We start from the raw sequence: 14,302 nt of genomic DNA on the forward strand, positions 1-14,302 counted from the left end.
TAGTACTGTTTTCAAAATGTATTCAGGCAAGAAGAGGAGGGGAATAAGAGTGAAGGAAAGGGTAAGAAGAAAAAAAGAGAACAAAGAGAAGGCTAAGGACACGCAGACACATTGGCAGATTCTCCAGGAAACAACATTTTGTAACCCTTTAGAAGCTAGATCAAGTGCAAACGAGCATTTCTTACGACTCACTTCAGCCAGGATTTCTTCTAGAGTCTTTGCTTGAGGTGCCCAGCATCAGAGGGTGGGTGCCCTACACAGCATTCTACACCAGGGCAGCCCCACCTTGACCATGGCTATTGTTTGCTAATATAGCAATTCCAGAATCAGCCTGGATCAGGTCAGATCCTCAGACATTTTTCTCTAGGCTTCTCTGACGTCTGGCTAGAAGTTTGTCTGAAGAAGTTATCATTTGCCCCACATTAACAAGATAAGCAGCCCTCAAATTCAACGTAAGGATAAAAGGTTCTTCATTTAAAAAGAAGTAATATCCCTTTGCCTGCTATAGGGTGGAAAAGTAGTAGGCGATGATCTTGCAAAATGAATTAGAAATGGTCTCTGTTTGATGACAGCCTGAGAAACGAACTGAACAGAAACTACAGTCACACCACTAACCTTTCTACATGGCTTCCAGCCCTACCTGAAGGAATTATTTTCCCATGAAACTCAGGTATCTCAATGAGACCTGTACTTGCTGGTGCAAAGATTGGAACACCTAGTTTACTGTTCAAAATTAAATATTTTAAATAAACTATTAATTTTTAATGGTTTGAAGATCCTGGACTTGCTCCTAATAGCTGATGACACGTTCCCTAGAAACCTCAGTGGCAGGCTCCAGTGCTAGGGGAAACCCAGACAACCTTCCCCATAAACACCAAAATGTTAACTCCTCAATACATTTAGAGGTATTAGAATAATATCAGCAACTGCGACGCTTATAGGGGTAAAAATCAAGCAACAGGCACTATGGAGAAGGGTTCTGAGAAAGCTCGTGTTTATGAAGAGCAGGTGCATGGCAGGTGAATGTGCGTGACACAGAATTCCTACTTACAGACATCTGCACCCTCACACAAAGCTTGTCGGCAGCTGGTTAAGGATAGCTGTTGATGAATCGTTAGGAATGGAGCAGAGATTGCCAAACTCATTCCATCTATTTTCTTTTTAATAGAAAGCATTTCTGACCAGTATGGTTGGGGAGTCCAGCGGGAATCCAAGAAGTGAAAGGTCACCGATTAATTTATAGTCCTCAGCCAAGGGGGAGCACGAGGTTGGGGGCAAGAGAGGGAGAAAGGGAAAGGAAAAAAGACTCCCCCCCCACCTCCTTTCTCGGTTGTAGCTGCAGGATCAGTCCTTTCCAGGGATCTTTAGGAATTATGAAAAATGAATCATGAAAAATAAAAAAAAAAAGCCCTACAGAGTAAAAAAGAATAAAATTATCTAACACCTCAGCTGCACATCATTATAGAAAACTGTGGGCTTTTTATACGCATTACAGTAAGGCAGACATCCCCTCTAACAGACTCAGTACGACGGATCAGTAATTGTTTTCATACACTTTAATTAGAAAAACTCAGATGGCTATGAATAATAATGGAAAAGAGAGACTTTTGCACTTGAAAGGTTGAAGTCAATCAAGTGTGAATGACGGCAAAAAAGAAAAAAAAAAAAGACACCAATTCATCAGCCCTCTGTTGTCTCGCCGCGACTTTAATCATAATTCCTGATTGGGATTCAAGAAGGCAGTAAGCAGAGGTTCTTTGTCTGCCTTCACCTTCCATCAATTAACTCTTCCCGAAATATAATCATCAACCTCACATGCTCCTCTGCATCTTAATCTGGGCCTCCAAACCTGTAAGTCTTGCCCCATATGTGTTTAAGTAATTACTTTTATCTACCTGCATCTTCTCATCTATAGTGTACCCAAATTCTATCGGGGCAGGGGGAAGGTTTGGTATATAAAATTCTGATGGGCAAGAAACTCCCAGGAGGCAAAGAGGAGAATATCCCTAAAGGGAATCTTGAGGATCTAGAAATTCTGGTGGGGTTTATCTGTGCATGTGTCTCAACAGAGAGGTTGAGAATGGAAGCCTCCTTCCCGCACAGGCTACTGGAGGGCCCCACAGCGGCTCTAAGACACTAGAGTTCCCGTGCCCGAGCCCATTCCTCCCTCTCCTACTAGTTTCCAAAGGTTTTCACTCAAACTTTGCATGTTTTGTAAAGAGCCATAAATATACAGCTCACGGAGGAGTTCTGCTCAATGAGGAAAAGGAGAGTTGGCTAAAGGCAGAGTTCCTTCAACACTTGCCTTGGCATCCCCCTTGTTTTCCAGTCCTATCAGACTATTCTAACCACAGCATCTGATGGAGAGCTCAAAGTCATGGGAAGGGCAGTCACTCAAGTGTGCTGAGCACAGTTCTATGAAGACCTTCCCTTTCACTACGTGCACTGGAGCATGTAGGTGTATGAGAGGACACGACCTGATTGCAGCCTAACCAGAGCCATCCCGGATGTGCCCAAACCTCAGAAGCCCTCAAATAACTGGATGGCACCACCTTCCCCTACAGAGAAAACACACGCATGCAGTCTTTCCTCCCTCCCACCTCTCTCCCTCTTCCCACTTCTCCATCCCAGGCTCAGAAGCCAAACAAAAAGTTACAGGTTTGGCCAGATGACAGTACACAATTGGTAAAAACAAGTACATTTTCTACATTTACTATACCACCATATAGACTGCATATTCTCATAATCTGTACACCCACAGACATCCAATATGTTAAATAATGTCCCCAATACTCAGTGTATAGAGGGGACCTGAGAGTGTTAAAACATACTTCTGGGGCACCTGCCTGGTGCAGTCGGTTGGGCAACTAACTTTTGGTTTTAGCTCAGGTCGTGATCTCGGGGTCATGGGATCGAGTCTCGCATTGGACTTGTGCTCAGCACAGAGTCTGCTTGGGATTCTCTCTCCCTCTCTCACTGCCCCCGCCCCCATCTGCGTGCACACACACTGTCTCTCTAAAATAAATAAATCTTTAAAAACAAAAACAGACTTTTAACCTAAAGTATAACAAAGGTTGCTTTAGTAAGAAAATTCAATTGATTAGAGCCATTATTTCCTCAGAATTTGGGTCTTCCAAGATTGGCCTTGGTGATGCAAAGGGAAATTCCGTGGTAATCTTCTAGATACCACATATGATCTCCACCCCCACCAGAGTATGCAGAGTTGGTGGGAATGTAGGAAAAAAACAATCATTTGATCTGGGGTGCTGAGAGTCAGGAAACAGTAGCTCTGCTATCTTCCTAACAAGAGGTCTCATGTATAAAAGAAAAATGTGGAGTTCTGTTCTGATGCTAGCAATCTTCAAGTTTAAGCAGTTCTCATAAATAACAATAGAAATAAAAGCAGTCCACACTGATACCAAAAGTCTTAAAGCTTAAGCAATTTTAAAACAACTTAGTGTTGAGAAGGAAGGGCCTCAAGTGACTCTGCTCACCCATCCATTTGACCATCACTCACTATATATTGTACAGGGTCCCTGTATTGCACGCTTGCATTGCATCACAGTGAGACACTGTCCTTGTGCCCAAGAAGCTCACAAGCCAGAATATTAACCTTTTAGACATCATAACCTCAGAAAATCTGATGAAGGCTACAGATGCCTAAAGAAATAGTTTCACACAGAGACTACTGCAGATAATTTCAGGAAATCACAGGCTCCCTTGGGGGAAATTCCATGGACTCAAGTTAACTGTCTTTAGATAGTCACTCAGAGGTGACCTGGGTTCATAAATACCTAGGTTCCTACCTCTGTTGGGTTCACCATTGTTTTAGATTATGATTTGATGCCTTTCAAGCTTCTATCAGGTGAGCTGGACCCTAAAGCCCCAAGGACACTCCTTATAAAACCCAGAAGCTTGGATGTGGGTCTGGTCCCCATTATGATATTTGGGAGGGATCACTGGTATTTATTCTTTCTTGGTATCTAGGTATTCTTTCTAGGGTATCTTTCTGAAAGGCTCACTATTCCAAGTGAAAAAATACATTTGCCAAAACCTAGACTCCCCAGGAAGCCTCAAATCCTTCACTTTTCAGTGAAAATCAATAGAATAAAGAACCTCAAGTGGAAGGAAAAAGAGGCAAAGCCTCAGACACAGGCCTTCCTAATACGGACCTGGCCAGTCTCTACATCCTTGTGAATAAGGAGTTGGTTAGGTTCAAAAAATGAAGTAAAACCCAACTGCTTCCAGAGCTAAGCATTCTAGCTGGTGGTGTATGTGAAGGCTGCAGTGGAAGTCAGGTTGCTCACTTCTGCACCCAGTCAGCCGCTGGGCCTGCCAGCGAGGCTCTGGACTTCTGCAACCAGAAAACCAGAGCGCCTCTTGGCAGCCGGGCCTCGGAGCCGTTTTCCCTTCCTTTACTACCTTGCAAATGCGCCAGGCTGGGCACTGGGCCACGGAGGTTAGAAGGCCTAGTTCCTCTCTCTGTTTCCTTTCTAAAATGTCTTCTTTGTGGTTGTCTATCCCCCCCACTCCTTTTTTTTTAAACCTAAAACTCATGAGGAAAAACTGCAGGGCCACGTTCATATTCGTGTGGACCAGAAACCAACATAGTCCTAACCAGAGTTTAAAAACTAAGAATGAGAAAGACAAAAAAGAAAAAAAAAGGAGGTGTGTGGGAGAACAGAAAACAGAACAGTTAACACACACTCACACATACATACACACAGGGCAACAGAAAAGAGAGTGGAGAAGGAGAATGGATTGGAGAGAAAAGCTTCATTAGACTCAGAGAGGCAAGCAGTGGCAGTATACCAAGGTCACTTCTAATTTAGACCATCTAATTGGCAAACAGGCTCCAAATGGCTATCATCTCACAGGGCTTGGAATTAATGAAGCCCGATTATTTTCATTACCTTCCTCTGAGATAGAGACAAAGTGAGAGAGCTGGTACCCACGCAGGTGCAAAAGCCCCAGGGCTGGTGGCCACCCGCTGCCCCAGTTGGGGGGGGGGGGGGGCAGCCAGCCAGCCTGTCCCAGAAACTCCGAGATGCACATGAGCACAGGGAGACCTAGACAAGGACTGAAAGAAATCACAGGAGACAAACTATGGCTCCTGAGTGGGGGGAGGGTGAGGGAGAGAGACACGGATGGAGAGAGGGAGAGAGAGAAAGCTGCAGGCGGTGCAGGGCCAGAAGCAGAGAAGGGAAATCTGTGCGTGTGCAGCAAATACAGGATAATTAAGAACTACCAAAGGGAGAAAAGATGAAGGGCTAGAGAAAAAGGTGTTCCTGGGCTGCTCAGGAGCCCATCTCCAGTATGAGGTTATATGTTGTTAAGTGACCGAGGAACAAAAACAATTTCCCCATATTAATGCTCCAGGAGCCCAGTGGTGTGTCCTGTCACTTAGAAGGATAGTGATCAATTAGAATAATTTAAGAGTATTGAAATGCATGGTAGGTGGCCTTTCCCATTCTCACACAGGGGCCAGAAACATGTCCCCCCTCACCCTCACCTCCCCTTCCCCCAAAAAGTGGGAAAATGAGGGTATAGAAAAGCAACTCCTACATTCCCACTACCAATCTGAAATCTCTTAACTTCTCTGTAAGTAGGTGAGAGTTCTGTGGAGCCGACACTGGGGGCAGCCTGCTTGGTCAGGTCTGGAGGGGCACTTGTCTCATCGCCCTTAGGCTTTACAGATTTCCTTCTTTCGTATGACGTGTATAAGGACAGTCTTTGGAGGTCTGTTTCCAATAGGCCAAGCAGAATGAAGTGCTGCGGGTGCAGTTTCCATAGTGGAGGACCAGAGCTGCAATTGTTCCCAGTGGAGAATATTTTTCAAGCCCCTTCATCGGTAAAGAGAAGGGGGCCCGTGGAAGACACAGATATGAGATGCAGAGCATAAGCAAGCAGCTGTTACCATAGCAACAGACATATTAGACACTGCAGGTTCCTGAAAGCTGTCTGATAAGGTATTATTAAATGAAGCCTCCTCAAAACACTCTCCATTTACAACTGAACGGAAAGACATTGTGTAGAAAGTAATCTATTTCCATTTATCAGGGAGAAATTTACTTTTAGAAGGACTGAAACCCAATTCAAGCCAAATCCTGCGACCTTGGACCCAGACAGCAGAAAATGTTTATCAGAATTTATAGCTTTCGATACCCTGGACATACCCGATGTCTACCAAGAATTGTCTACTGGGTGGATTTTGCTGGCTTTTCCTATTCTGCAGCCGACCGCAGCTAACAGTCAAACCATTTGGCAAGGAAGGAGATTCACTCCTCTCACTGCCCTTCATCCTAGCCACTCAGGGACAAAGCCGATGTAACTTTCTCCTCTTAGAGGATGAATGACCATACACTGGCCATTCCTTAATGACGTGTTTTTAAAAATGGAGCTCTGATTTGGGGGCATTTCTCATCATGCTGTCTTCCGAGTTTTCTGCTCCAGTTGACCAGGAACAAACAGATATACAGTCAGAAAGCCCAACCAATAGTTTCCCATGGCCAATTCTCTAATAAAATTACAGTAAAATACCCTCGAGGGGCATGATTTTAACCACAGGTTTACTATAATCACTTAGTTGTAAAACAATTGAAAATTCCATTTTAACACCAAACTTTCCAAAGGAAGAACAGTGGCATCTGTTTTGATTCATCAGGGCAAACTCCAATCTTCGAACAGGATTCTGGGTTCACCCTAAGCTATAGCCACGAATTCCCCTCTAACCCTGGTTGCTCATCTTTTCCCACTGAACTAAAGGATCAAGGTAGAAATGTTACATCATCTCAATGCAAACCATGCTCAAAGCTTGAAAAATCAATTCAATACTGACAGCCATGCAGTAACTCCATCTTCTCATGTAGAGAGTACCAAATCATCCTTACATATACCCTTAGGTAAAGAGTGAAACCCTTATATGATTACCTTTCTCATAACTTTCAACTTTGTTTCTGAATCCATTAACTTTCTCTGTTGCTAGCAAAGTGACTTCTTATAATCAGTACATTTCCCACAATGTGCACACTTTATTTTTTATATATTATTTTTATGTCTACATTTCTAATTATGAAAACAATCCCACTTATAATTGCACCAAAAATAATAAAGTACCTAGGAATAAACTTAACCACAGAGGTGAAAGACCTGGACTCAGAAAACTATAAAACACTGATGGACGCCTGGGTGGCTCAGGTAGTTAAGCATCTGCCTTTGGTTCAGGTCACGATCCCAGGGTCCAGGGATTGAGTCCTACACTGGGCTCCTTGCTCAGCAGGGTGCCTGCTTCTCCCTCTGCCCGCTGGTCCCCCTGCTTGTGCTCTCTCTCTCTCTGACAAATAAATAAATAAATAAAATCTTAAAAAAAAACCCAAAACACCAGTGAAAGAAATTGAAGACAACACAAAGGAATGAAAAGACATTCCATGCTCGTGGACTGTAAGAACAAATACTGTTAAAATGCCTACACGACTTGAAGCTATCTACACATTTAATGCAATCCCTATCAAAATACCAACAGAATTTTTCACAAAACTGGAAGACACAATCCTAAAATTTGTATGGAATCACAAAAAACCCTGACTTGTCAAAGCAATCTTGAAAAAGAAGTACTGGAGGTATCATAATTCCAGACTTCAAGTTTATATGACAAAGCTGTAGTACTCAAAACAGTATGGTACTGGCACACACACAAAAAAGACATACAGATCAATGGAACAGAACAGAAAACCCAGAAATGAACCCCTGACTATATGGTCAATTAATCTTCGACAAAATGGAAAGAATATGCAATGGGAAAAAGACAGTCTCTTCAATAAATGGTGTTGGGAAAACTGGACAGCAATATGCAAAGAATGAAACTGGACCATTTCCTTACATCATACACAAAAATAAATTCAAAATAGATTAAAGACCTAAATGTGAGACCTGAAACCATAAAAAGCCTATAATAGAAGAGGCACCTAGGTGACTCAGCTGGTTAAGTGTCCAACTCTGGATTTCGGCTTGGGTCATGATCTCAGGGTCATGGGATTGAGCCCCGCGCTCAGTGGGGAGTCTGAGATTCTCTCTCTCCATCTCTCTCTCTGCCCCTTCCCCCCCCACCGTGCTCTCTCTCTCTCTAAAATAAATACATCTTTTTAAAAAAGTCCTGTAAGAGAGCAAAGCAGTAATTTCTCTGACATCGGCTGTAGCAACATTTTTCTAGATATGTCTCCTGAGGCAAGGGAAATAAAAGAAAAAATAAACTATTAGAATTACATCAAAATAAAAAGCTTCTAACATAGCAAAGGAACAATCAACAAACCAAAAGACAACCTACTGAATGGGAGAAGATATTTGCAAAAGACATATCCAATAAAGGGTTAGTATCCAAAATACATAAAGAACTTAAAACAACTCAACATCCCCCCCCCAAAATAAACCAATTAAAAAATGGGCAGAAGACATGAACACAGACACTTCTCCAAAGAAGACATATAGATGGCCAACAGACACATGAAAAGATGCTCAACATCACTCATCATTAGGGAAATGCAAATCAAACCACAATGAAATACCACCTCACACTTGTCAGAATGGCTACAATCAAAAACACAAGAAAAAGCAAGTGTTAGTGAGGATGTGGAGAAAAGGTAACCCTCTTATACTGTTGGTGGGAATGCAAACTGGTGCAGCCAAAGTGGAAAATAGTATGGAGGTTCTTCAAAAAGTTAAAAATACAACTACCCTATGATCCAACAATCTCACTACTGGGTGTTTACCCAAAGAACACAAAAACACTAACTGGAAAGGATATATGCACCCCTCTATTTATTGCAGCATTATTTACAATAGCCAGACTATGGAAGCAGCCCAAGTGTCCATCAATAGATGAATGGATAAAGAAGATGTGGTATGGCAGATATACACAACGGAATATTATTCAGCCACAAAAAAGAATGAAATCTTGCCATTTGCAACAATATGGATGGATCTGGAGAGTGTAATGATAAGTGAAATAAGTCAGAGAAAGACAAATACCATATGATTTCACTCATATGTGGAATTTAAGAAACAAAGCAGATGAACAAAGGGGGGAAAAAAGAGAGAGGGAGGCAAACCAAGAAAAAGACTCTTAACTATGGAGACCAAACTAATGGTTACCAGAGGGGTGGCGGGGGTGCACTGAGTAACGTATAGAATTGTTGAATCACTATATTATACACCTGAAACTAATATAACACTGTTAACTATACTGGAATTAAAATGCTTTTAAAAAATGTCTCCATTTCTGTAGAAAACATCTCTGTTGTCTGCTGTGGGAAGATGAGGTACACAGCAGTTTCAGTACAAGATGCCAAGTGCAACAGCTTTAGGGAGCACATTTCTCCTACATAATTATGTTGTCAGGAATTCTTCTAGAACAGGGTTTATTAGCCTGGTTCCATGTATGAATTTTAAGGTATTCTTATGCTCCCTGGCATTGTACACACAGTTTTGTATATGCAGAATCCTCAACAGTGGTCTTAACAGTTGTTGTCCAGCTTTACTGTGCATAGGATAACCCAGTAAGGCTATGGAATCACTTTTATTGGAGTCTCCAAAAAGGCTGAGAATCACTGCTTGAGAAGGTGCTAGTTACTGAGTAACATCCAGAAATATCTTAGGGATCGGTGCCCCAGAAACACAGTAGTAACACCTTGTCTTTCAAGACTCTGTTGGTAAATGAAGTTCCTAATGACCACCTGACTCAACTGCGTGAAATGCACACTACTTTTGCTGCTATAAAAAATGATAAACAATGGATATTTGAAATATAATTTATATTCTAGTCCCTAGTGATATATAAATGAAACCTACTGTTTAATGTAAACCGGTCATACAGATCACTATAGCTCATATTTCCTAGACCAGATTTATATTAAACAGGAAAAACAACCAGCTGAGCAAAAGAAAAATGTCATTAAGTATTGAAAATGTTTCCCACATCTCCTTCTGTTCCTTCAAGGTTCCTATGGTTCCAGGCCAACAGCGGGAAGTGTGATGAGGCCTGAGAAATTCCCCTTGTTATTTCCAAGGTTGGTGAGAATGCCAATACCTATATAACATAGAAACCCACCCATCCAAAGAAGAAGGTTTCCACTCTCAATCTTTTCACGATGTTCACCAGTCTATCTGAAAATACCCACGGAAAGTGAATTTATACTTGAAAGATCTCTGAAATGAAACTTATGCTAGGTTACCTTCAAGTTTCCCATTGGCTGCTAAAGTTCTCTTGATGCATTAAAAGTTCCTCACGACTAAACATCACTTAGAACACTATTCATTCATCTTGCATAACGAAATGGACTGGGAAACGCCTAGAGGTTATATGCCTGTGACCTGCACGTTATAACGTGGAATTCTCTAGGAAGAATACCTCTCTGGGAACAGACGAAAAGGCAATCAAATTAATTTATTCCACTACTGAAATAAGTTAGAGGTGAGAATAATTCTCTTGGGTAGTTTTTCCTCTAGTGATCGGGAAAGGGCTTGCACAGCTGTCTCACCACAGACAGAAAAAGCAAGATATTAGCATGATCTGTAGTATTTTGAAAAGTTTTCACATTACAATTAGATTTAAATCTTTACACTAAACCTTTGGGCCGTGTCACAGAAGTCACTCCGAGCCAGACTTTTAAAACCTGTAGGTGTAGCCACATCATGTTCAAAATGCAAAGCCCTTGTCCACGAATCAACACGTGCTCTCCCACGGGCCATTTTCCTGTTCTGAGAATCAAAGTAGCCACTTGAGAAACTCCCACGTTACAGGGTCACATTTGTAGCATTGGAAAATACGGACTCAAATTTCAACTCTGCCGCTTACAAGTGGAATCAAGTCAGCTAACTTGTCTGAGTCTCGGTTTCCTCTGCTGTTAATGTAGACACATCAAACTCTTATTCTTTGAAACAAGGCTGTCGTGAGGATGAAAAGAGACTAAGTGCAACCTAGATCATGACCTAGTTATTAAAGGTTTGGAGAGTCCGAAGAACAATTTCTTCATGTGGATGGTGAGTTAATCTAGACCCCTGCATCAGACCAGGAGGGGGGACAATAGGGGAAGGTGGGGAACACAAACATACTCAGTGCTTTGGGCCACAGTCACACCATGGCCATGCCGAGCTGAAGGCGGGTACAGGAGAACGAAGGTCACAGAACTAGGATCACTTCTGACATGTCCAGCTCTACACTGGCTTTCTCATCCAACAGCACCGAATCTTGTGCGTGTTCGTCCATCACCTGTGACCTCTGGGGAAAGCGACGCCACGGGTCTGAACTGGCTGCCTTACCGTCATTATGAGTTTCTCCACGCAGTCAGGCGCCACGCTGTGGAGGTGGGTGAGGTGCAGCTGGAGGTGGATCTTGTTGTTGAGCATGTCCTGGCACAGGGGACAGCGCAGCATGGGCTGCACGGAGTGCTGCGTCATGGCATGCACCCGGAGCCGGTTGACGTCGGCGTTGCTGTACTTGCAGTAGGGACACTGGTACATCTGTGGGGAACACAGCCACCCCTCCGGCTGAATCTCCAGTTCCCACGGGTGCCTGTGTCTGCCCCTAGCCCGCCCACCCAAGACTGTGCTCCCCCCGCTGGTGTCTCAAACACTCCCCCCACCTCCCGCCCGGACCAGCAGAGCCCCTTCTGGTCTCACCTGCTCTGGTTTGGTCTCCTCTGATGTTTTCGGTCGCTTTGAAGAGAGAGGAGATTCCGAGCTACCTGTGAAGGAGATGCGTTTGGAGGGTGCGGGAGAATCTGTCAGCTCCTTCTCTGCTTGGCTGGACGACGCTGGAAGAAAAAGCAGAAGATGCGATATAGCAGCCAGACCAGGCCAGCTCTCAGAGGGTTTGTGTTGGGTGAAAATCAACATTCATTTATAGCACAGGATTTTCTTGAAACACCAAAATTCAAGTAGGATGAGCATCCGGACCGACTTATCAAGCACGCCGGAAAAGAAGCAAGTGTTCCTTTTCCCCCATGAATTTCTGTCACTACTTCAACAACTGAACGCTAAGAAAAAAGATAAAGAAATGGACTAAAATGCTTGGGGCTGGATTAAGCTGAATTCAGTGTATGGACTTCTCCCAGTCAAGAGACACTCTGCTGGCCTATGGGGGGCAGTAGGGCAGAGAATGGGTGGGAGAGTCTCACCAGTTGCTTTGCCAACCACCAGTCAACTCAAGAACCAGACACTCTGCTTCCACAGATGTAATCAACCATGTGCTCCCAACTTTACTGCTTGGAATCATAGCACAGCACGTCACAGGGGGCATAATAAATGTGACCTGAGAAAAGTTCACATGGATCTGCACACAAATACTTGGGGGAAAAATCAAGTTTGGGTTTAGCAACCTGCTTTTGGGGAAAAAGTAATTGAAGAGTGGAATAGGTAGGGCATGAATCCAACTTAAAATCTAGCCAATGCTCCAAGCTCAAGCGTTTATTCAGAGTGGGCAGTAAGGGGGAAAAGTCTTCTATCTGCTTGCCCAAACCACACCCCATTCCACCAAAAAACAAAAAACAAAACAAAAAAGCCAACAAAACCCACTAATTAATGAGGAGAGTCACATGAGACTTAAGTAGCATACAGTGTGGGCAGAAGGGGTTCTCTGAAGCATGGAGAAGGGTCTGGAAGATTTTGACGAGAAAACTGCTGGGTTAAGGGTTTAACCAGGATAAGGTGGGAGGCGGGGGGGCTCTCCATTGTAAACACAAATCCCAACATGGTTGGATTTGGTCATTCCAAAACCTGGTCAGTATTCAAGGGTTGGTTCTCTCACTTGTTTTGGACACATAACTTCCTTTTTCATAATTTGCTAAAAATGATTAGTAAAATCCTGAAAATGGTAGTGAGAAATATATACCCGTTCCCCTCATTGAAAAATAATCTGACTCGGCATTGAGGTCACTGGTTTAGAAAGCCTAATTTTTGCTCTTTCATAAAACTGCTGCCTGTCTCATCTGGTCTGGTTACCTAGCTTATGTTTCCACTTTAGGCTCCACTTTGAAATCTGTTCTGACATGGATACCAAGATGCTGTCATTATAGATGTGTGCTTTAATAAACAATTTTAGAAAATCAATTTTATTCATTAAAATCATAAGGCCACAAATAATTTTCAAAAAAAATTGCTAAATGCAGGAAATATTCCAGGAAGTTGATGCTCTTCCCAGAATGCACATCTTGTGACCTTTAAACCCCAGTATCTTGGTAACCTGGTCTACATAAGTTTGTAGGGCATCTATTATTTAAAAAGTACAAGGACAAGCATTTTACACACAGCCCCCTCCTCCTCTCAACACACACATTCATAACAGTACTTTAATCTGTCTCGAATCGACTTCAAACCCATTTTGCTCTTAATGGGAGTTATTCATTTTCACTTGAAAGGTAATACATGACGGCTGGATATTTAATGTGATGGACTGGCTGCCGATTAACTAGGTGCTGTAACATTCTAGACCAGTTCCCCCACGGCCCACTTCCCATCTCCCAGCCCCTCAAGGAACCCCGTGTCACAGGTTTCCAACCTCACAGTGTGATGGGCTCCTATCTGAACACTCCCACAACAGGAGTCCTTAACTGATGGTTCAGGGCCTTAAGTACCCCCCAGTCCCAAAAGGTTCCTTATTCTCCATCATTTTTCATTTTTGCTTACTGGTTATCCTCTCCATATTAACAGTTCAAATGCACTCTACAGAGGGGGTGAGTGGAGGCATGAGGTGGTATTTCAGATGCTTATTTGGTATAGCCATCCCTTCCCCATTTCTACCTCCAACCTGTAGGCACTGGATAGTCTCTGTGCTGAGTTAGGAAAGAGCTGCTATCTGCTCCTTCTCCCACTGGAGGCAAACCAAGATAGAGATGCCATTCCAAACACCCAAACACCCCGTCTTTTTGTTAGTCTGCCTGACCTGAAAACAACACTCTCTCTTATAGGACCATGCACTCTGTTGTAAATGCTCTCCGTCTGCCACTAACCCCCTTTAGAAAGGTTGTCCACTGGGCCGCTGCAGGGCCACGTGAGTGGATGAACGCAGAGGCTACGACCACCCAACTCATCTCACTCGCTGGGAAGCGAAAGGCAAACACAGGGTAGCCCAGTGAGGCGTTAGCTTCCTCGTCCGACAAGAGTCCACCCTCTCCCTTCAATGTGGAACGCATGGTGAATTGTGACGAGGTTGCAGAGGTGAGAATTCTGGTTTCAGAAGCCACTATTCTTTCCCCCCGCATGGAGCAGGGAACTTTTATCACCTTTTTTTTTTTTTCCAAACTCTCAAACT

The 14,302-nt window shown here is 43.3% G+C and overlaps 1 protein-coding gene across 1 annotated transcript in view; it reads right to left on the reverse strand.

Annotated features, from left to right (window-relative positions):
* Positions 1-14,302, reverse strand: part of ZFHX3 (zinc finger homeobox 3) — a 704,611-nt gene that overhangs the window by 16,970 nt on the left and 673,339 nt on the right. Inside the window, exons 10-11 of the mRNA XM_035024866.1 lie at positions 11,674-11,807; positions 11,314-11,514 (exon numbers count right to left, since the gene is read on the reverse strand). Coding sequence (XP_034880757.1) covers positions 11,314-11,514; positions 11,674-11,807 — 335 coding nt within the window. The remainder of the gene's footprint in view (positions 1-11,313; positions 11,515-11,673; positions 11,808-14,302) is intronic.

Source organism: Mirounga leonina, unplaced genomic scaffold, assembly GCF_011800145.1.
Source record: "Mirounga leonina isolate KUSES-001 unplaced genomic scaffold, KU_Mleo_1.0 Mir_180, whole genome shotgun sequence".
NCBI classification, from domain to species: Eukaryota; Metazoa; Chordata; class Mammalia; order Carnivora; family Phocidae; genus Mirounga; species Mirounga leonina.